The 24787-nt window shown below is 43.0% G+C and overlaps 1 protein-coding gene across 2 annotated transcripts in view; it reads right to left on the reverse strand.

Moving 5' to 3' along the window:
- The window catches only part of FKBP8 (FKBP prolyl isomerase 8), a 237154-nt gene that overhangs the window by 101344 nt on the left and 111023 nt on the right, over window positions 1-24787 (reverse strand). For both annotated transcript variants that reach the window (XM_073595977.1, XM_073595969.1), the window contains exon 3: window positions 14949-15118. In XM_073595977.1, coding sequence (XP_073452078.1) covers window positions 14949-15118 — 170 coding nt within the window. The remainder of the gene's footprint in view (window positions 1-14948; window positions 15119-24787) is intronic.

Raw genomic sequence — 24787 nt, forward strand, 5'->3', positions numbered from 1 at the left:
AACAATGGCCAGAACTGTTGCCTCTGGTTCTGTATAGCATCAGGACTACCCCTACTTATAGGTCAGAGGACTTGAGCCCTTAAGAGATTTTGTTTGGGGGCCCACCTAAGACAGGGTTGTATTTTACATTAGACTGTATTCTACATTAGACTGCTGTAATTTATAGTGATTTTGTTTTGATGCAATTGTCTAATACAAGCAACTAACTGCGAAAGCACAAGTTTATTTTTGATTCAATTCCAGATGAAGTAACTGGAACACATGCACCACGCAAGACTCCACTGCTGAATTAAAAGCATGTTGAAGTTTAACGTTTGCTGTAAAACATTGTTTATTTAATCCAGAAAAACTTTTAAGGAAAAAGCATACAGCCCATAGCAAAACATCCATCCAGAAAATTGGTATGACATACAAAAACAGTCAGGGTTAAGAACATCTCCACTAATCGAACAAGTACCACCTGGGATAGATTCCCATATAAAAAGATCCAGCATACCTAAAAACAATACAAGACCACAGTACCATTATAGCAACAATAACTGTATATTGAATCACCATCCGGCATTAAAGTGATTATTTTAAAAAGGAATGATATATACTTACCTGCTCCCTCTCTCTCTCCCCGATTGGTTGGCTGCGAGAGCCAATGGCGCCGCTGCTATGTCTCAGCCAATCAGAAGGAGAGTCCTGGATGGCTTAGACATTAGTGAACATCGCTGGACAGAGATAGGGCTCAAGTAATTAGGGGGGCTGCTGCACACATTAGGCTTTTTATCTTAATACATAGAATGCATTGGGATAAAAAACCTTCTGCCTTTACATCTCCTTTAAAAAAAAAAAAAAAAAAAAGCCTGCCCATGACCAGACCTGCTGGGGAAAGCCTGGGTACAGCCAGCCATGGATCCCAAAGTTTGTCATATTTTCGTGAGCATCCCCTATGCCAATAAATGATCTTTTCCATCCGAAATGTATTACCTACAGCAGTGATCCACTCTTTGACTGTGGGAGGACTCTCCGACTACCAATGTGCCATTATTAACCTGTGAGCTAAAAATAGGGATCTAATCATTTCCTTTCTAGTGTACTTGGTCCCATTCAAATGTGTCCAGTAGATTTAACAGAAATTATTTGGGGTCTAAAGGAAGACATGCTTGAAAACACCCTGTTCAGGGTGTCCACCACTCCCCTCTAGTAGGAATGCAGCTTTGGGCACCTCCACAACAGGTGGATCAAGTCCCCATGATCGCTTTTACATCTGGTCTCTATGTGAGAAGTGATCTCAAAGTGATTGTGAAAGAGGACCTAGTTGATGGAGAGTGTGATGAGTCTGAAGCATTATGGGTGGAACTGTACATGGGTGTACGTACTACAAAGGTTATCATTGGAGTTTTTTATAGACCTCCCAGTGTTAATGAGGAGGTGGAGACTCTTTGCACAGATGGAATGGGCTGCAAGGGCTGGGACAGTGATAATGGGGGATTTTAACTACCCAGAAATTGACTGGAGTTGGCACTGCTTGGACCGTTCAAGGGCAAAAACCTATTACAAAACAACTTTATGGTCCAGTTTATTGAGGCCCCCGACTAGGAATGACGCTCTGCTGGACCTGGTAATCTCAAACCATGCAGAGCTTATTACCAATATTCATATAAAAGGACATCTGGGTAGCAGTGGCCATAACATGATTTCATTTAATGTTAGATGTAACACTTAACTTTAATGCCCTGTACACATGGTCAGAAATTGATCGGACATTCCGACAACAAAATCCATGGATTTTTTCCAACGGATGTTGGCTCAAACTTGTCTTGCATACACACGGTCGGACAAAGTTGTCGGAAAATCCGATCGTTCTGAACGCAGTGACGTAAAACACGTACGCCGGGACTATAAACGGTGCAGTAGCCAATAGCTTTCGTCACTTAATTTATTCTGAGCATGTGTGGCACTTTGTGCGTCGGATTTGTGTACACACGATCGGAATATCTGGCAACGGATTTTGTTGTAGGAAAATTTTATAGCAAGCTCTCAAACTTTGTGTGTCTGAAATTCCTATGGGAAATGTGTGATGGAGCCTACACACGGTCAGAATTTCCGACAACAAGGTCCTATCACACATTTTCCATAGGAAAATCCGACCGTGTGTACGGGGCATTAGAGAGCAAATTTTCCAAGGATAAGGGTTGCTCTCCAAAACTTAGACTCGGAGGGAATATTAGCATCAACGGACATAGGACAGAAAAGGGAATTCTTCAAAAGGACTGTATGCGAACTCACTGCAAGGTATATACCCATGGGCAATAAGTTTAAAAGGCTAAAAATAAAACCTATGGGGCTCACAGCGAAAGTTAAAATGGTTACAAATATTAGGAAATCCCCTCCGCGATCACTGGGAGAAGGACTCCCATTCAATCCTGTCTGCCTTTACACGCGAATGAACACGGCATCCCATGACATTTAATAGTATCCCAGCCTTAGTCAGTGGAGGCACGTAATGCAGGGCGCATGGGTTGCGGTCAGGACTCTGTGCAGGCCAGTAAAGTTCCTCCACCCCAAACTCGCTCATCCATGTCTTTATGGACCTTACTTTGTGCACTGGTCCAAATCATTTGGTGGAAGGGGGATAATGGTGTTATTTTTCAGGGGTTGGGCTTGGCAACTTATTTTTAGTGAAGAGAACTCTTAAGACATAAGCATACCAAGACATTTTGGACAATTTAATGTTCCCAGCTTTGTGGGAACAGTTTTGGGATGGCCCCTTCATGTTCCAACATGACTGCGCACTGATGCACAAAGCAAGGTCCATAAAGAAATGGATGAGCGAGTTTGGGGTTGAGGAACTTGACTGGCCTGCACAGAGTCCTGACCTCAACCCAATATAACACCATTGGGATGAATTGGCGTGAAGACTACGAGCTAGGCCTTCTCCTCCACATCAGTGCCTGACCTAACAAATGCGCTTCTACCTCTAATATACACTGCCTTGCAAAAGTATTCACCCCCTTGGCTTTTTACCTATTTTGTTACATTACAGCCTTTAGTTCAATGTTTTTTTAATCTGAATTATATGTGATGGATCAGAACACAATAGTATACGTTGGTGAAGTAAAATTAGAAAATATATACATAAAACATTTTCAGAAATTAAAAACTGATAATTGGCATGTGCGTATGTATTCACCCCCTTTGTTATGAAGCCCATGAAAAGCTCTGGTGCAACCAATTAACTTGAGAAGTCACATAATTAGTGTAATGATGTCCACCTGTGTGCAATCTAAGTGTCACATGATCTGTCATTACACACCTTTTGGAAAGGCCCCAGAGGCTGCAACACCTAAGCAAGAGGCACCACTACCAAACACTGCCATGAAGACCAAGGAACTCTCCAAACAAGTAAGGGACAAAGTTGTTGAGAAATACAAGTCAGGGTTATGTTATAAAAAAAAAAAAAAAAAAAAAAAAAAAAATATCCAAATCTTTGATCCCTAGGAGCACCATCAAATCCATCATAACCAAATGGAAATAACATGGCACAACAGCAAACCTGCCAAGAGACCGCCGCACACCAAAACTCATGGACCGGGCAAGGAGGGCATTAACCAGAGAGGCAGCACAAAGACCTAAGGTAACCATGGAGGAGCTGCAGAGTTCCACAGCAGAGACTGGAGTATCTGTACATAGGACGACAATATGTCCAGCGCAAACCCAACACATCACATCACCCAAAGAACACCATCCCAGTGAAACATGGTGGTGGCAGCATCATGCTGTGGGGATGTATTTCAGCAGTCGGGACTGGGAAACTGGTCATAGTTGAGGCAAAGGTGGAAGGTGTTAAATACAGGGACATTCTTGAGCAAAACCTGTACCAATCTGTGTGTGATTTGAGGCTAGAATGGAGGTTCACCTTCCAGCAGGACAATGACCCAAACACACTGCTAAAGCAACACTTGAGTGGTTTAAGGGGAAACATGTAAATGTGTTGGAATGGCCTAGTCAAAAGCCCAGACCTCAATCCAATAGAAAATCTGTGGTCAGACTTAAGATTGCTGTTCACAAGCGCAAACCATCCAACTTGAAGGAGCTGGAGCAGTTTTGCAAGGAAGAATGGGCAATTCTCCCAGTGGTAAGCTCATAAAGCCTTATCCAAAGCGACTTTTAGCTGTGATAGCCGCAAAAGATGGCTCTACAAGACTTTTAGGGGGTGAATAGTTATACACATTGACTTTTTCTGTTATTTTGTCCTATTTGTTGTTTGCTTCACAATAAAAAAAAAAAAAAAAAACACATCTTCAAAGTTGTGGGCATGTTCTGTAAATTAAATGATGCTAATCCTCAAACAATCCATGTTAATTTCAGGTTGTGAGGCAACAAAACACGAAAAATGGTAAATGAGGGTGTTTATTTCAAATAGATTTTAAATTGGTGGACATGCATTGTAATGACAAATTCTAATTAGTATATTCAGTGTTGCACATCCAGATCATGCAAAATTACAACATATAAGGAGTGTTTACTTGTGTTAATATAGTCCTGCAAAATATAAAATGACTTCATCATTCCTGCTTTTTATATATCAATGTGGTATTTGTTTGCCACAATCAGAGCCCATTCACACAACATGGGTCATTTATAAACAACTGAATTTTAGATAAAAATTGTAACAATAGCTTCAAGATGGAGCAAAATGTCCATGCTTTTTTTCTTGCTTAACCACTTAAGGACCAGCCTCGTTTTGGAATTTAGGTGTTTACATGTTTTAAACAGGTTTTTTGCTAGAAAATTACTTAGAACCCCCAAACATTACATATTGCTTTTTTTCTAACACCCTAGAGAATAAAATGGCGGTCATTGCAATACTTTTTTCACACCGTATTTGCGCAGCGGTCTTACAAGCGTGCTTTAGTTTGGAAAAAATTTACTTTTTTGAATAAAAAAAATAAGACAACAGTAAAGTTAGCCCAATTTTTTTTTTATATTGTGAAAGATAATGTTACACCGAGTAAATTGATACCCAACATGTCACGCTTCCAAACTGCGCCCGCTCGTGGAATGGCTTTTACCCTCAAAAATCTCCATAGGCGACGTTTAAAAAATTCTACAGGTTGCATGTTTTGCGTTACAGAGGAGGTCTAGGGCTAGAATTATTGCTCTCGCTCTAACGATTGCGGCGATACCTCATGTGTGGTTTGACCACCGTTTTCATATGCGGGCGCTACTCATGTATGCGTTCACTTCTGCGCGCGAGCTCGTCGGGACAGGGGGGTTTAAAAAAAAAAAAAATTTTTATTATTTTACATGATTTTATTTTTTTTTTTTTTAAAAACGTGTAAAAATAAAGCGTCACTTTTATTCCCATTACAAGGAATGTAAACATCCCTTGTAATAGAAAAAAGCATGACAGGACCTCTTAAATATGAGATCTGGGGTCAAAAAGACCTCAGATCTCATATTTACACGAAAATGCAATAAAAAATAAATAAATAAATAAATAAAATAAAAAAGTCATTTAAAAAAAAAAAATGACATTGAAAAAAATGTGCCTTTAAGACGTATGGACGGAAGTGACGTTTTGACGTCGCTTCCGCCCTGCAGTGTCATGGAGACGAGTGAGCCTCACTCGTCTCCAGGCACAGCAAGGAGACAGACGCGATCGCCTCCGATGGACTGCGACAGGTACTCGCGTACTCTGATGGACTGCGACAGGTACTCGCGTACTCTGATGGACTGCGACAGGTACTCGCGTACTCTGATGGACTGCGACAGGTACTCGCGTACTCTGATGGACTGCGACAGGTACTCATATGGACTGACAGGTACTCAGATGAACTGTGACAGGTACTATGATGGGTGATGACAGGTCCTCTTTATTGGGGGGGGCAATCAGTGTGATTAGTGTACACTGTAAGCGGTAACGAGATGTTACCGCAATCTCCTCCTCACACACGATCAGTGTGTGAGGAGGAGAACCCGGTAACATCTCGTTGCCGCGGTTTGTTGAAATTTGAAAAAAGGATCACAGCCGATCACGTGGTAAACAGCCGCCGGCCAATGGCTGTTTACCAGCATCAGTGACAAGCAGTGTTCCCAGGAACACGCCACCACCGATGCGCACGTGCAGCGTGATCGCGCGCATGCGCCAAGAACAGTGGGGCGGAACCATCTGTGATCGGCCATGACTTCATCACGACCGATCACGTGGTAAACAGCCATTACCAATGGCTGTTCACCCCCTCGGTGGCGAGCGGTATCTCCGTGACACGCAGCCACTGAAGGAACAAGGATGCGCGGACGATCGCGCGCATTCCCTGTTTAAATGGAGGGCCGACATATTACGCCCTCCCAGAACGAGAGCCACGCCACCTGCCGTCATATGATGGACGGCAAGCGGTTAAAGGGATACTAAAAAGGTATTTGCACAGAGCAGCCCGGTCCGCCTCTTCTCGTATCTCCCACTGGCACTCTTGGCTCCCAACCCCCCATGCTGAGTGCCCCCATAGCAAGCCGCTTGCTCCCACCCCTCATCACTGGCTGGGATTGACAGATGCAGCAGCCAATAGCTCCCGCTGCTGTCTAGCTGCTATCCTGCACATCGCTGGATTGTGAACAGACACAGGTAAACTGGCTGCTTGCTCATCAAGCGTGTGGAGACATGTTATTTTAACTGTAGGCTCAGGAAAGTATAAGTGAAGGCTGGGAGAAAAAAAAAAAAAAAACCACAACCTCAGCCTTTAGAATCACTATAAAGAACACAAGGCAAAACTTTATTCCCCCCCACTTTGGATAGAGAAGAGAGGGTTACAATCTCTGGGAGATGAAAGGAAATCCCTCCTAAGGAGGGGATATTTCTGGTAGTCGAGAGGGTCACCAGAACTAGTGTCTAGAAGATTTCTCCTCTACTCTTGTTCTGGTGACTACTCAAAATTAGGAATTTTCTTTCACTTTCGATAACTCACAAAAAGAGAGTGAATCTCTCTAATGGGACACAGACAACAGTAAAAACCTGAGGGGTGTTCTAATCCCTCACCACCCTAACCAAAATAAAAAAAAAGAATTTTGGCTTGCCTTTAAATTCCTCATCTTGGAGCACAGTACAGGACTTGTATTCACAGATCAAGATTTATATGCAGGCTGCTTTCAGGCAACTGGACACTGACAACCTCTGGTTCATGCTCATATAACCCAACCAACTCTGCAAGACTTTTTTATGCAAGCAGTAAGGAGTGATGACAGAAGACAGAGGGGAGCCTATGTCCTCTACTGTACTTAAAGTGGATGTAAACCCAATGTCATCCTTTCTAAACTACTGCCGTAGGGGTTATCTACAAGGATATACATGCCTCCTGTATGTATCTTTACCTGTCAAATGTCTCCCCTCTGTCTGTTATGAGACCCGAAAAACTGCATATTCTGTGGGTGGGTCTGTTGTCTGGAGCTCGGTGGGTGGAGTCGTGATGTCAGTAGACTTCCCGCCCACCTCTACACTCCCCTTGTCTCGTTTCTTGTCCCTTGTTTCTCCTGTGTATTTCTAACACTGAACATCTGTTGAACTTCTGCTATGATCTGTAACATCCAGTGAAAAGACAGGAAAGTAACCACATGACTTCAGCATGCCAAATCATGCTGAGGTGTGGAACAGCCAATCCTTGCAGAGCTGCTGAAGAAAGGAGTGGGAGGGAATTAAAAATACTGCCTGTGTCTTAGGCTGAAGCACGAGATATGTAAATCACCTGTCACTCACAGCAAGGGGGAGGATTTGACAAAGTTTTTCTCAATTTGTCAAGATTTTTCCCACTGAACAATAAAAGAGGATTGCTCAGAGATGGATTAACTCTGTGTGGCAAGACTGGGCTCAAATGATAGGAAATCTTATAATCTACGGTATAATATATAAAAAAAAACACATTTCGGGTTTACATCCACTTTAAAGATAAGAAATTTACAGGTAAGTCAAGATTCCCATCATCTTAATTCTACAGTTCAAGACACAGGCTTTGTACTTATAGACCATGGAATGCCCAAAAGTAAACTGAGGTGGGGACAACAACATAGCAAACAGAACAACCAACATGCCCACAACATGCCCACAAAAAAAATTAAAAAAAACTGGAACGCTCTTGCTTGAAGTACCAGGTGGCCCAACATTGCATCAGCCGAAGACTGGTAAAACCAGGAAAATATGTGAACAGGTAACCAGTTGGTGGCCTTGGAATTCTGGGAAACAGATATGTCATGCTGGAAAGCCCAAGAGACACCAACAGACCTGGTTGAATGAGCTTTAACAGGGAAAGAGTAGACTCTTTCCTTATGGGCGTAGGCATAGGCATTCTACCACGCAATGGTAGAGTGGAAGGCAGAATGCTTTACAAGAGCATGTAGGTAAGACGAAAAGGATATCAGCTTTGCTAGGGCTGCCAAAAAGACTCCTGACAGCCCTGACACATCCAAGCAGTGTAAGGAATTTTCTTCAGCGTGTTTTGCAGCAGTACAGAGGGAATGAAGGACGATATCCTCACCGATGTTGAAAGCAGGGACCACTTTTGGTAGAAAATGAGGTCTTGGCCTGAAGATCACTATGTCCCTGTGCAATACAAAAAAAAGGCTCTCTTCAAGAGGGGGCTGCCAGCTCAGAAACACGCCTAACAAATTGAACAGGAAGGCAACATAGGGGTTGAATTGTGGTCAAACTGTGGGATTTAGGCAAGCAACACTCTCTTTCTAGTAGTGAATGGTTAAGGCAGAAACCTGTCCCTTAAGAGTACTCAGGGCCAGACGTGGGTCAAAGACATATTAAAGAAAGGCTAAAATACAAACAACCATATTCCCTGGGATTAAGTGGTCTGTCTTCGCACCAGATAAATAAGTCTTCCATGTGCGATGGTAGATCTTGCAGCAGGAGGTAGATTTTCTCGCTCTGAGTAAGGCAAGGATAACAGAATCAGATACCTCAATCCTTTAGGATATGTTTTAACAGCCATGCCATTAAAGCCAGTGACTGAAGCAGGATGGAAAAAGGGAACCTTGTGCCAGAAAGTGTGGTCTGTTTGGAAACAGCCAAGGCTCGTCTGCCAGGAGCTTGAGTATGTCTGAATACCATGTCCTTCTGGACCAGTTGGGAGCAAACAGGATCACTGGAAACCCTTTCTACCTCTACCTTGCACAGCAGCCAAGGGAGAATCTTTATCAGAGGGAAGGGAAATATCAGCCTGAATGCAGTCCAACGAATGACCAGGGCATTCACTGCAAAGCGCAAAACAAAAACACTTCCAGCGCAAAGAGTTCTGCTTAAGAATCTACTTGTGCCGTTGATCATCAAAAACAATGGAAAAACATCCTTCAGGTATGCTTAACCAATGCAGCCCTCTTCATACCGGGGAATTTAGTAGATGACTGTAAAAGAGCACATAGGAGGGCGCAAACCCCTAGTGCAGGGGTCGGGAACCTATGGCTCGCGAGCCAGATGTGGCTCTTTTGATGGCTGCATCTGGCTCGCAGACAAATCTTTAATAAAAAAATTATTAACGTTAAAAATATAAAACATTCTCATGTATTTCAATCCATTAATTTCCTACCGCTCATGTTCATGGTTGCAGGTAGGGATGGGCTTTATGTTGGGGTGTTCGTGGCAAATTCGAAAGCCGCGGAACACCCTTTAAAAGTCTATGGTAGAAATCAAAAGTGCTAATTTTAAAGACTTATATGCATGGTATTGTCATAAAAAGTGTTTGGGGACCTGGGTCCTGCCCCAGGGGACATGTATCAATGCAAAAAAAAGTTTTAAAAACAAAGTTTTTTTCAGGAGCAACGATTTTAATAATGCTTAAAGTGAAACAATAAAAGTGTAATACTCCTTTAAATTTCGTACCGTAAATTTTTTTTTTTTAAATGCGTGGGGGTCCCCCTAAATTCCATACCAGGCTCTTCAGATCTGGTATGGATATTAAGGGGAAACCCATGCCAAAATGTAAAAAAAAAATATGGCGTGAGGTCCCCCTCAAAATCCATACCAGACCCTTATCCAAGCACGCAACCTGGCAGGCCGCAGGAAAAGAGGGGGGGGGGGCGAGAGAACGCCTCCCTCTCCTGAACCGTACCAGGCCACATGCCCTCAACATTGGGAGGGTGCTTTGGGGTAGCCCCCCAAAGCACCTTGTCCCCATGTTGATGGGGAGAAGGGCCTTATCCCCACAACCCTTGCAGGTGGTTGTGGGGGTCTGCGGGCAGGGGGCTTATCAGAATCTGGAAGCCCCCTTTAACAAGGCGACCTCCAGATCCCGCCCCCCCCCGTGTGAATTGGTAAAAAAGTGTCAAAAAGGTTAAACACAAGAGACGGTTTTTGACAAGTCCTTAATTTCTTCTGGTTTTCCATCTTCTTTCTTCCTCCGCTCTTCTCGTCCCACATCTTCCTCCTGCTTCTTCTCTGCTCCGTCCGCACAATCCACCTCAGTGGGAGTCTACCGCCACGTGATGCTTCGGTTCTTCTGACACTTCTTATATAACGGAGGGAGGGGCCACCCGATGACTCCGCCCTCCTGATGCACGGGGACCTCCCTGTGGCCTTCCCAGTGTTGTCAGAGGGGGGCGGGGTCACCCGGTTACATAAACGGGTGACCCCACTCCCCTCTGACAACATGGGGAAAGCCACAGCGAAGTCCCCGTGCGTCAGAGGAGGGTCTGGTATGGATAAGGGTCTGGTATGGATTTTTGGGGGGACCCTCACGCCATTTTTTTTTTTTTAATTTTGGCACGGGGTTCCCCTTAATATCCATACCAGATCTGAAGGGTCTGGTATGGAATTTAGGGGGACCCCCACACCATTTTTTTAAAAATTTTGGCGCAGGGTTCCCCTAATATCCATGCCAGACCTGAAGGACCTGGTATGGAATTTAGGGGGACCCCCAAGCATTTTTTTTTAAATTTTGGTTCGGGGTTCCCCTGTGGGGAAATTCCATGCCATTTTTATCAATGAACTTTTATGTGTATTGTCGGACCGACAATTCATTATAGCCAGCGCTAGCGATAGTAGTTTTACGTGACTTTTTTTCCTTTAGAAATGTCATTTTGCTGTCAGACTGTTCTAAACACGGGAAACATGCGCCCCTTTACAGGCATACTACCATTAGCAACAGCATAACAACGTTATTAAAAAGAATTCAGAGGTCATGTCATGTTCGGCAACTTTGCCGTATTTCTTTGTTCTGTGATTTATCCCTTAATAAAGAACACCTGATTGTTAAAAAAAAAGAATTCAGAGACTTATTGTACTTTATAAGTGTTGGTCTTATATAAAATGCACACATTTACTTGTATTTAGTTTTAAACATATTGTATGGCTCTCACGGAAATTACATTTTAAAATATGTGGCGTTCATGGCTCTCAGCCAAAAAGGTTCCCAACCCCTGCCCTAGTGCATTACTGAAGGTTTATTGTAAAACAAAACATACAGCCAAATGGGTGCTCACAAAATAAATGTACACAGGAGTTGTAGGACATTACATCTTAATCCAGTGCAAGATTAGTGCAGCCAAAAACATCCTAACAGCTTGCTGGCAAGTTGACGCGTTTCAGAGCTCAAAAAGAGAGTGACTAAGCGTAGGCTTCAGTTAATTCTCCTGAGAAACTGTTATGTGCACTCATATGCTTGTATATTTGCCATTCTGCTAAATAAAGAACTACAGAAAAAAAAGGGGTAACATCCTTAAAAGGGTTTTTTTTCCCAAAATCAAACTCACCCCAGTTCTCAGAGCTCCGTGAGCAGAGAGCCGGTGACTGTCAGTCACCGCTCATAGAAGCACTGGGCTGTGGAGGGGGCTTGAGCGGCTGGCTTAGACTCTCAGTGGCTTGCTGAGGTCCTGAGCCCGGTGCCTGTACAGGGTTGTGGGAGGATCCTGACCATATTGTCACAATCTTGGCCCAGCTTGGACTGGCTCTGTGACATCAGCCAGCAGCAGGATTCAGCCCCCCGTATGCTGCAAAAGGGGTTACAGGAGTGCAGAACGAACTGCACTCCTGTGATCCACAGGAGAAGTACAGCCAAAAGAGCTTTTTACTTCTTTAACAGGAACGGTAAGGTGTTTATTGAGTGATGAAAAGGTGGGATCTACTACAGGAACACATTTCTTCTTACATTTTTTTGGCTGTGGAGAATCTGGGGATGCCAAGCAAACACTTGTTCACAACGCAACAGTGTGTACACAGTGGAGAGCATTTGTTCAGAAGCCATAGTTTGTTGCTCATCTGTGTCCCCATCACCTCCATTTCATCCTCCAACAGGTTTGGAGGTTCCAATTCTGATCCATGAGCAGGGAGAAAGAGGAAGTGTAACATTCTTAGCCCCGGGAAGGTGAAGGTTCTAGGAGTGACAAAAGTTTTCTGAAGAATTCAGACATCACTTGAAGGTAGCCTGCATATAAGCCCTGTGTCTTGTATAATCAGGGTAAAACATTTCACCTTCAATTACACTTTAAAAGTGATAAAGAGTTTTCTTTCCTTTAAAATAATAAGCATGTTATACTTACCTGTTCTGGACAGTGGTTTTGTAGAGAGGAGCCCTGATCCTCCTCTTCTTGGGTCTACTGTCGGCACTTCTGGCCCCCTCCCTCCTGCCGAGTGCCCCCATAGCAAGCAGTTGCTATGGTAGCACCCGAGCAGGCTCGCTTCTGAGCCGCTGCTCTGTCCGTTTATTCAGACACAGAGCATGGCTCAGCCCCACCCCTGCACTCTCCTCATTGGCTCACTGGCTGTGATTGACAGTAGCAGGTGCCAAAGCTCCCACTGCTGTCTCAGGCAATTAGGAGACAGAGACTCTGGAGAGCCTCTGTTCTTGTGCTGGATCGAGATGGGGCTCAAGTATTGGTGTAGGATGCATGAGCTTAAAGTGGTGTTCCAGCCGAAATTTTACTTTTTAAATAAAAATACCCCTATAATACACAAGTTTAATGTATTCTAGTAAAGTTAGTCTGTAAACTAAGGTCTGTTTTGTTAGTTTATAGCAGTAGTTTGTTATTTTATAAACTTACAGCAGGCCGTGGCCATCCTAAGTGTGGGCATCTGAAGCCACACTGTATTTCTTCCTGGATCTCATCCTTGCAGATCTCGCACATGCTCAGTGCAGCACAAGCAGTTTAATATGTTTCAGGTCAGGTTTCCATAGCAACGGCAGTTTGAGAAAGTTGCCACCCCCCCTTCCCAGAAGGCGTTGCAAACAGGAAATGATGCGATGGGCCTCGGCCAGGGAGGAGGAAGTGAAAAATGAATACAGCAGATATACAGTAAGTGCTGAGAAAAAAAAAAAAAATATCCAATTCGTTTACAGTGCACAGTTTAGTGAGGGATGCTGAAGAGTTGTAAAAGTGGGTGGAACTACACTTTAAAAAAACCTTGAGCCTTTACAACCACTTTAAGGCCCATTTCATATGAGAATGTCAGTCTGTTTTTGACCTGTGATCAGATTGATCAAAAATGAACTGCAATGTTGGGCGATGCAAATCTGTTTTTATCTTGTGATTATCTTGCAATAATTGCAGAAAGGAATTAATGTAAACATATAAAAGGAATGTACATCCATTTACAATTGGCAACCCATGGAGATTATACGGGTCTGGTTTTCCTCCATCACGTTACAGACGTCACATGTCTGACATGATTTGGCAGGGATAAGTCTATGGAGCCCCATTGAGACAGAATGGAACCATGTGGAAAGGCACCTAAAGCAGCCAGAGCCAGCATAAAAAATCCTGTCTCCTGCCTGTAAGAAAACTTGCTCTGTGCTTGGAAGCTGTGGCCTGCAGTGGTCTAAGACCATACATGGGTGGAACTTCAAAAGAACTGTCTTTCGAAACTCTTATCTGAGAATTTTCGTTCGTATTTCGCACCATTACAGGGCTGCAGCAACAGACGATTTTCATGCGGCCATCGAATTTGAGAAATTGTGCATTGGAAATTTTTTGAAAAACTAACGATTTTCTAATCAATGATGGGAGAATCGTGCGAGAAATGAAATTGAAAAAGAAATGTGCAAGAAAAGAAAATTCCCAGAAAGAAAAGAAGATTCTTTTCTGTAGCAGCATGAGGTGAAATTGAAGGCTTGGTTGGCCGAATTTCAAAATCAATGGTGGCATCATTGGATCACAAAACGCACAAATTTTCTGATTTTCAAAAGAAAATTCTTTCGAAATTCAACTATGTATGGCCAGCCTTCGTAAGAGTTATAGGTAAAATAAACTTCAATGCTTTTGTAAATATTGAAAAAATCCTAATGACTATACATTTTGTAGGGAAACCGGTTCTGAGTAAAATATGGTAGCAGTCATTCATGACCTGCTTTTGAAAATGCTGTCTGAATGTTTCTGGTCTTAACATTTTCTGAACGGGGAAAAGCATATAGATCAGAAAGGTCAGAGCACTTAATTTGATCACCTGCTTCAAGTGGATGAAAAACATGGAAAGCATGGCAGGAGAGGTTTAAAAAAAAAAAAAAAAAAAAAAAGTCGTTATAGTACAAATGTGACTGTATTACAACCACTTTTTTATTTTTATAAAAACGGGGAAGGATTAAAGTTTGTTTTCTGCTATACGTGACTTAAAACTGATAGATACTAATCCCCTTCAGCACACAGCTGAGAGGCGAAGCCAGATGCGCCTGCCCCCTCTCCAACTTGGTGCTCCACTGACAGTCACTGCTCTCCACTCTGAGCAGACAGAGAACTGAGCAATCAGCAGTAAATGTGATCACGTAGTTCAGGCTTAGAGTCGACGTGTGACAGTCATAGCATCTCACCGATGCTGCAGCATAGAGGGAAGTATGTGTGTTTATTTTCTATCTACCCTATACACCTTCTTTATTTTCTGACAACTTAAGAAATAGCATTGGCTAATAATTCCTTATTAGTGTTTTACCCTTAAAAACATTTGCACACTTACATCCCAAAATAATCTACAGGCTCACCTGCATGACATCACCATCTCCCAAAGTAAACGTGAGGTTGACATGTTCCTCAGCAACGCTGCCATTCTCCAAACTAGTCTTCAGCTTCACCATGACATCTTGCCCTTTTTTTGGTCTGCTCTCTGCTCCCTGACCCTTAATCAGAACTTTCTTTCTCAGGGCACCATTACCTGTAGAAATAATTTCACGAAGTCAAATCTAATGCCGATGCTTCATATAATTCATAGCAATGGTGTTCTAGATGCATATGTAACCACAGTCTAAAAAACATTATATTAAAGTCTACAGAGTAATGTAACAAAATTCACAAATTTTATCATGATTTGACATTGCAATAACAAAAATTATAGTCAAGTCAGCAAAAGGTAATCCAAAGAAAAATAAACATTGCTATTCATATACTCAGGGAATCCATGGCTAAAGTGTTATCCAAATATATACTAAAGTACTGATTCTGGCAATAAAAGCATTATGAAAAAACATCCCTCCACCATAAACACTGTATGTAACTACCAGTAATTAAAGAAAAACAATTCAGACAACCAAACAATTATTTCTCCGATTGTCACTCACCATAAAATAATTTTCCATGAGTTAATTGAAAAACACAGCTCTTCATTATTCTTGACTGTAGAGTTATAGCGCCGCCTTAAGAAGTAGGACACTAGGTTGAACAAAGCACCGCCTATGGGGGAAGTCAAAGCCCCCATCTGCAACAAGCAGCTCAGTCACAAAGCAGTACAAAGGAACATAAGAGGTGGGTGCTGTGTCTTTTAATGAACTCAGAGAAAAAGATATTACGATGAGCAACAATAAAAAAAAAAATTAAATCCAGTCTTCATTATTCTTGACAAAGTTGATAAACGTTGCGCCTAGGTAAATTGTGAAAAAAATACTTTAAGGCTTTATGTACACTGCTGCTGGTAAAGGGATGCTTAGGAGCAGTTGGACATTTTATTTTTCGGCTACCCCTGAACTCTCCTCTGTTATCTTATCAGTACATGTACAAAGGATAATTTATAGTCCTTTCTAGGCAGTCAAGTTTAGGCTTAATGTACATGGGAGGACATTGTTTAACCACTTAAGGACTGAGCCTCTGAGATTTGGGTTTACACGTTAAAATCATTTTTTTTTTTGCTAGAAGTTTACATAAAACCCCCAAACATTATATATTGTTTTTTTTCTAACACCCTAGAGAACAAAATCACGGTCATTGCAATACTATTATTATTATTATTATTATTTTGGTATTTGCCCAGCGGTCTTACAAGTGCACTTTTTTTAACCACTTAACAACCGGCCCATAGCCGAATGATGGCTACAGGGCGGTTGCATAACTCTGGGAGAGCGTACAGTGACATCTTCCCAGAATCCCGCTGTCACGCGCCCCCTGGGGCGCGCACCCGAACACATCCACGTCACGGTAAACGGCCGATGATCGCGGCCGTTTACCATGTGATAGCACCGTCAAATGACGGAGACGATTACATGTAAACAAACCGGCGTGATGACCGGTTCCTCTTTTCCCTCTCCATCCAGTGTGAGCGTAGAGGGGAGAGATCGGTGGCAGCAGCGCTGTGGGCTGGATGTGTAGTGCACACAGCGCTGCTCAGTGACAAATCAATCCATCCATTCTCAGCCATGCATACCCATCAATACTCTGCATACTCAGCCATGCATACCCATCCATACTCTGCATACTCAGCCATGCTCTGCATACCCATCCATCCATACTCATCCATCCTTCCATGCTCAGCCATCCCATCCACCCCCATCCATAATTAGCCACACCCATCCATACTCAGCCATACCCGGCCATACTCATTCATGCTCAGCCATCCCCATTCATGTTCATCCATGCCACATCAGTTATCATCCATGCCACTACAGTGCCTCACAAAAGTGTAATAGGTAGTCAAATTAGATTTGAAACTTATGTCCCTAGAACACCTGATGGTGCTCCCTGCATGTTGATCCTCTGTATGTGGCCAGGCTGTGGAAAAGTCTCACACATGTGGTATCGCCGTACTCAGGAGTAGGAGAATCTATTTTGGGGTGTAATGTTTGGTATGTACATGCTATGTGTTAGAAATATTGTGTAAATGGACAACGTTGTGTAAAAAAAAAAAAAAAAAGTGTTTATTTTCCAAAAGCTAATAGAAAAAAATGACATGTTCAAAAGACTCGATATGCCTCATAGATTATACATTGGGTTGTTTTCTTTCCAAAATGTGGTCATTTTTGGGGCGTTTCCATTGTCCTGGTTCTCCAGGGCCTTCAAAAGTGTAAGAGGTAGTCAAGAATTTATATGTGTAATTTATGCTCCAAGAACGTCTGATGTCGCTCCCTGCATGTTGAGCCTCTGTATGTGTACACTCAGGAGGAGTAGCAGAATGTGTTTTGGGGTGTAATTTGTGCTATGCATATGCTGTGTGTGAGAAATAACCTGCTAATATAACAATTTTGTGAAAAAAAAATCTTTATTTTGCAAAGAATTGTGGGAAAAAAATTACAACTTCAAAAAACTCACCATGCCTCTAACTAAATACCTTGGAATGTCTACTTTCCAAAAAGGGGTAATTTGGGGGGTATTTGTACTTTCCTAGCTTGTTAGGGTCTTAAGAAATGAGCCGCCAGTACTTCAGGTGTGATCAATTTTCAGAGATTGGCACCATAGCTTGTGGACTCTATAACTTTCACAAAGACCAAATTATATACACAGATTTGGGTTATTTTTACCAAAGATATGTAGCAGTATAAATTTTGGCCAAAATATATGAAGAAAAATTACTAATTTGCAAAATTTTATAACAGAAACGAAGAAAAATGCATTTTTTAAAAGAATTTTCGGTCTTTTTTCTCTTATAAAAAGAAATTAAAAACTCAGCGGTGATTAAATACCACCAAAAGAAAGTTCTATTTGTGTGAAAAAAGGACAAAAATTTCATATAGGTACATGCAATAATTGTCGAGTAACTGTCATTCAAAATGGGAGCACTGAAAACTGAAAATTGGTCTGGTTAGGAAGGGGGTTTAAGTGCCCAGTGGTCAAGTGGTTAATTAAAAAATAAAACAGTAAAAGTAAGCCAATTTTTTTTTTAATACTGTAAAAGATGTTATGCCGAGTAAATTGATACCCAACATGTCACGCTTCAAAATTGCACCCGCTCGTGGAATGGCGACAAACTTTTACCCTTAATCTCCATAGGCGATGTTTAAAAAATACTACAGGTTGCATGTTTTGAGTTACAGAGGAGGTCTAGGGCTAAAATTATTGCTCTTGCTCTAACGATCACAGCAATACCTCACATGTGTGGTTTGAACTCCGTTTTCATATGCGGGCGCTACTCACATATGCGTTCGCTTCTGCACGTGAGCTTGGTGGGACGGGGCACGTTAAAAATTTTATTTTTTCTTATTCATTTTACTTTAATTTTTATTTTTACACTGTTCCTTAAAAAAAAAAGTTGTCACTTTTATTCCTATTACAAGGAATGTAAACATCCCTTGCAATAGAAAAAAGCATGACAGGACCTCTTAAATATAAGATCTGGGTTCAAAAACACCTCAGATCTCAGATTTGCACTAAAATGCAAAAAAAAAATAAATAAAAATGTCATTTGAAAAAAAAAAAAAAAAAAAAAAGTCTCTTTAAGAGCTATGGGCGGAAGGGACATTTTTTTTTTTGCTTTCCAAAAAATGCTGCAAAGGCTTCAAGTACACTGCTGCTGGTAGACGGATGTTTAGGAGCAGTTGGGCATTTTTTTCAGCTGCCCCTGAACTCTGCCCTGTTATTTTATCAGTACATGTACACAGGGTAATTTATAGTAGTTTCTAGGCAGTTTAGTTTAGAAGCATTTTTTGAAACGCCAAATGCCTGTAACAGCTTGTAAATGCTGCCAAACGTGGCAACTCGTGTTTAGCAGCGGTTCGATTAGATGTTTTTCATTTTAACAAAAAAGTGGCTAAACTCGGCATGTAAACTCGGCTAAACTGACCTTTTTAAAAGCCAGTTTCTAGCTGTCAAGTTAAATCGTTCAGGAGAGGTTAACCACTTCCGGCTTGCGACGATATACGTCAGCACTTTGAAGAGGGATATCGTTGTTATGGCAGCGGCTAGCCACCATATTCTCGGTAGTCCCTCTTCAGTGAGTGGTCCGGTTTCAGATAAAAGTGGTCATTGCGGCAGGTTCATCGCGAGATCACTTTTATCGGTCGCGGGTGAGGGCCCCCCCTCCCGCCGCTCTCCGGTGCCCTCCGCCGCCCTCCGCCGCTTACCTGGGCCGCCGGCAGCGGCAGAGGCAATCGGATCCTGCTTGACATGGAGCCGAGTGAGGGGAAGATGGCCCCCGCCCAGCTCCATACCATTGCAGAGTGGAAGGGACGTCAAAATAGGATTTTTAACACAGAGGACACAGAGCCTCAAGTAATTACTTGGTGGGTTATGGGCCTACCTTCAGGTGTTGACACTGGTATAACCAATACAGGAAGTTGACTCCCCTATATAACCCCTCCTCCTTCCAGGAGTCCTCAGTTTTTGTAGCCAAGCAATATAAGCAATATACTCTCACCCCATAAAACAGAGGGGCGGGAGCTCTGTGTCCTATGATGTACTCCAAGAAAAGGATTTTACAGGTAAGCTGTTTTAAAAATCCCATTTTCTTTATCGTACATCATAGGACACAGAGCCTCAAGTAATTACTTGGTGGGATGTCCCATAGCAATGCTACTTGAGGGGAGGGAGACACAACCCGTAGGGCACCCCCAGACCTTGAGGAATTATACTGCTGCCTGCAGCACACTGCGCCCGAAGGCAATATCCTCATTCCATCTTACATCTACTTGATAAAATTTTGTAAATGTATGCACTGAAGACCAAGTCACGGCCTTGCAGATCTGAGACATGGAGGCCTGGTGACACACTGCCCAAGAAGCACCAACCGCTCTGGCAGAGTGCGCCTTAACTTGAAAAGGGGGAATCTTTCCCTTTAAATCATAAGTTTGAATTATAACCTGCCGAATCCACTTAGCCACAGTGGATTTTGACGCTGCCTGTCCTTTTTTAGGACCCTCTGGCAGAATAAATAAGACATCAGTCTTACGAATCTGAGCAGTTTTCTTTAAATAGATCTTCACTGCTCTCACCACATCAAGACAATGTAGTGACTTTTCTTCTTTGGAACATTGTTTTGGAATAAACAATGTCAGGACAATATCTTCATTCAGATGAAAGCCTGAAACCACTTTTTGCAAAAGCCTGGACGAGGGCGTAACACCACTCTGTCCTCATGAATAACCAACATGGTTTTGGAAAAAAACGGCAGGACAATATCTTGGTTCAGGTGGAAACCTGAGACCACTTTTGGTAAAAAACCTGGACGAGGGCCCAACACCACTGTCCTCATGAATAACCAAATATGGCTCTTTACAGGAAAGAGCAGCCAATTCTGAAACCCTCCTTGCTGAGGATATAGCAACCAAAAATATCAGCTTCCTAGTCAGAAGGACTAAGGGAACATGCTGTAATGCTTCGAATGGCGGTTTTTGTAACACTAACAAAACTAAATTCAAGTCCCAAGGGCTTAAGGGTGATTTAACTGGCGGATTAATCCGCATCACTCCTCGCATGAAACCCCGGACTAAAGAATGCGTAGCAAGTGGTCTTTGAAATAAAATTGATAAGGCTGAGACTTGGCCCTTAATAGTACTCAGGGCCAACTTCATCTCTACACCTACTTGTAGAAAGGCAAGAATTCTGCCTATAATATATCTCCGAGGGTGCAAACCCTTGGATTCACACCAGGAAACATAAGCTTTCCAGACTCTATAAAATATAGCTCTAGAAGCTGGCTTCCTAGCATTAAAGTAGAAATAACTGCCCTGGAAAGCCCACGTCTTTTCAGAATGTGGGTCTCAATAGCCAGGCCGTTAAATTTAGCATTCGTAAAGTAGGATGGAATATCGGCCCCTGTGAGAGCAGGTCTGGCCTTAGTGGAAGGGACCACAGACCCTCCACTGCCATCTTTACGACCTCTGCATACCATGACCTTCTGGGCCATGCTGGTGCTGCCAGAATTACCGGTTTTCTTTCCAGCTTGATCCTGCAAAGAAGTCAAGGCAGCAACTGAATGGGGGGAAATGCATAGATCAGTAAAAGCTGATCCCACAGTATCATCAACGCATCTGTTCTGCATGCGAATGGATCCTTTGTTGTGGACACAAAGTTGACTAACTTTGTTGCACTGGATGCTAGAAGATGTACATCCGGAGTCCCCCATCCTTGACAAACAGCCGAAACATGTCAGGGTGAATAGACCATTCCCCTGGGAATAATCTGCTGGCGGCACATGTAGTGCGCGTGCCAATTTTCTATTCCTGGAATGAAGACTGCCGATGGGCACGGAATATTTCTTTCTGCCCAAGTTAGAATATGTTTCACTTCTCTCTGCACTAAGAGATTCTTGGTTCCCCTTTTGGTGAGTGATATAGGCCACAGCCGTGGCATTGACAGATTGGATCCTGTCTGGACAATCCCTTAACCTGGAAGTCCAGGCTTTTAGAGCCAGACGCACTGCCCGAATCTCTAGGATGTTGATGGGCAAGGCTCTTTCGGTTCTTGAACACTGTGGACAGTTGTCTTCTCTGTCATTACCACTTTCCAGATAAGTGGTCTGAAGGATTTACCCTTTAGGACATTCTTTAGTAACCACCAATTGAGGCTTTGCGACACCCTTGGGGACAGCAGCATTGGCAAGTCCAAAGCTTGGATCGTTTTGTTTCAAGAAAATAGAATACTGTTTTGCAACAGTCTCGAATGGAACTGGGCAAAGGGAACTGCTTCGAATGAAGCCACCATCTTTTCTAACAACCTCATGCAAAGTTTAATGGAGGGACCTCCTTTTGACCTGACCATCCGCACCAGCTCTTTTATAGAGTGGTGTTTTTTTTTTTTTTCTCTGGGCAAGAAGACCCTTTTTCTGGGCTGTATCTATGATCAGACCCAAATACTGCAGCCCTTTTTTAGCGATTTTAATGGAGACTTTACTAGGTTGAGAATGCAACCCAGACCTTTCCAGGTAACTGGTTGTAATGCGTACACCTTACTCCAAACAGCGATTGGTCTATTAGCAATAGATTGTCTAGGTATGCCAAGACTGTTTAAGCCCTGTGCCCTTGACCTGGCTACAGGTGGGGCTAGCACCTTTGTCAACACTCGAGGTGCTCTAGCTAGCCCGAAGAGCAAAACTAAAATGCTGCTGTTCTACTTCGAACCGCAGAAACCTTTGGTGAGCTGGAAATTTATGGACATGCAGATATGCGTCACTGATGATGATAGGCACTAGAAGTTTTCCTACTTGCAGGATAGAAACTACTGACTTGATCGACTCCATAGAAAGGAGCGGATCTTCAGGAACTGATTTAGATTCTTTTAGATCCAGAATGGATCTGTTGAATTTCTGCGTAGCTCTGTACATGTATAGGAAACGCATGAAAAAGGCAGTGAAGGTTCCAAGGAACCTAATGCCGCGTACACACGGTCGGACTTTTCGTCTACAAAAGTCCAACGGACGCTGACGGACTAAAGCTGGCTGGTAATCCGATCGTGTGTGGGCTTCTCCGGACTTTCAACGAACTTTTTCAGCCTCAAATCCGACGGACTTTAGATTTGAAACATGCTTCAAATCTTTCCGACGGACTCGAGTCCGGTCGAAAAATCCGCTCATCTGTATGCTAGTCTGACGGACAAAAACCCACGCTAGGGCAGCTATTGGCTACTGGCTATCAACTTCCTTATTTTAGTCCGGTGTACGTCATCACGTAAGAATTCGACGGACTTTTGTGTGATCGTGTGTAGGCAAGTCTGTTCGTTAGAAAGTCCGCCGCAAGTCCGTCGAAAGTCCGTCGAAAGTCTGTCGGACAGGCTGTCGGACTTTTGTAGCTGAAAAGTCCGACCGTGTGTACGCCCCATAAGAAAAAACAGATCAGCTGACTCTACTAGAGGTAGCTTGAAAGAGGCACAAATCATCTCTGTAAGAGATTTGTACCAGCAATTTCTCAGATTGCGAGGCTGAAAAAAAGTTCAACTCTAGTTGTCTCCTCTGCAGAGGAGTACTCGGTTTGCCTTTCTTCCCGATTACCTGAGGGTAATCCTTCACCCTCTACCCACTGTTCCCTTGATAAGGGATCTCAGGTGGGGGAGGCGATCTAACACGCTTCCCATCCCTGGATAGCGGATGCAATTAAAGTGGCTAATTTACCTTCTAGGCCCTGCAGGGCGGAGGAAAAACACATCTTCAATCATGTATACAGGGGCTGAACATTTTCTCCTCTTAGGCTCAGTTTCCACTATTGCAACCCCAAAGTTGCGTGATTTTACTGTGATCCTTTGCCGCCGAGAATACGCCAGGGCGCAATTTTGATGCGACAGGAAAGAATGCCTGTGTATTCTAGAGGTTTATGGACCTCAAGTCGCATCAAAGTGGTACCAAAGTAGTGCAGGGACTACCTTGAAGTTGCACAGATCTGAACAGTATTTCTTGGAATTCATGCCCTCGAGTCTGACGGTGGAGGCCGTCACCGCTGCCTAGAGGCAGCTGCCCCTGCGCAGGGGAAGGAATCTGTTTAAGTGACTTGTCCAAGGTCACAAGGAGCCAACGTGAAGACGAGGTCCCACGTCTTTCTGGAAGCCTCCCATGGCTACGCTGGCCGTCAGAGTAGTTAACCTGTGAGGAGTGGCTCCTTCACTAGTGAACGCCGACATGTGGATCTGAACCCATGCCTGTCAGGAAGTCTCCCATGGCTGCACTGGCCGTCAGAGTACTTAACCTGTGAGCTGTTGTGGCTTCACTTTAAATAAAAGGACATTTAAACCTTCTACTGGACAAGAGAGCTTTACTGCTAGAAATCATTTGGATGTATTTCACCAAACCTTCCCCAATGAAAAGGGAAACTAGTCAGACACCCTTTTTTGCAAGATGCTTCGGCTGACCAACCCTTTTAACCACAGGATCCTAAGCATGTGTTTTAGCACAAGCGTAAGGCGAGACGTCTGGTGGATAGGGTCTTTTATGGCATCTATGGCGAAACATAGCGCCATTGGTAGGAGGATTTTAACAAAAAAATTACAACTCCTTATCTGTTGGATGCTTAAGCAATTATGCATCTTGATGCTGGAAATCGCAGCGTCTACTGCTGGTACTTTCCAACCTTTATAAATTTTTCCTCCATGATAGAGAACTGAGAAACTCTTTGGAGGGAAAAAATGCTTATCCAGATGATCCCATTCAGCATAAATAAGCGCTGTAAAAAGGTGGGGTTTTTTTTTTTTTTTTTTTTTTTTTAAAAACCCAAAGAAGGGACCTGGACTTTCAGCTTACTCTGTTAGGAGTAGTATAAAAAGTGGAATGAACCATCTCTGTAAGAGTTTGTACCATCAATCTGTCAGATTGTGAGGTTGCATAAGGTTCATCAACTGTTGTTTTCTCCACAGAGGAAAATTTGGCTTGTTTTACCCCGTGATCACCTGAGGATAACACCTCATCCTGTGCCCACTGTTCCCTTGGAAAAAGGGGTTTGAGGTGGGGGAGTGTTTGTTAAGTTCCTAGTTTTAAAGGAATACTTCACTTTATACAAAAAAATGCAAATGGCTGGTTTTATATGATAATAAACTACTGCTGTAACCCCTTTAGATCCCTCAGAAGAGGAACACCATCTGTTCAATTAAGAACTCCCCTCTGGCTGCAGGGACCACACCCGCTCCTATAGGCAGACACAGAGCTGCTGAAAAAGGCATCGTACTAGGCAAGTGTAATAAACTCCCTCTAGGGGAGACATTTTAA

Source organism: Aquarana catesbeiana, linkage group LG01, assembly GCF_042186555.1.
Source record: "Aquarana catesbeiana isolate 2022-GZ linkage group LG01, ASM4218655v1, whole genome shotgun sequence".
NCBI lineage: Eukaryota > Metazoa > Chordata > Amphibia > Anura > Ranidae > Aquarana > Aquarana catesbeiana.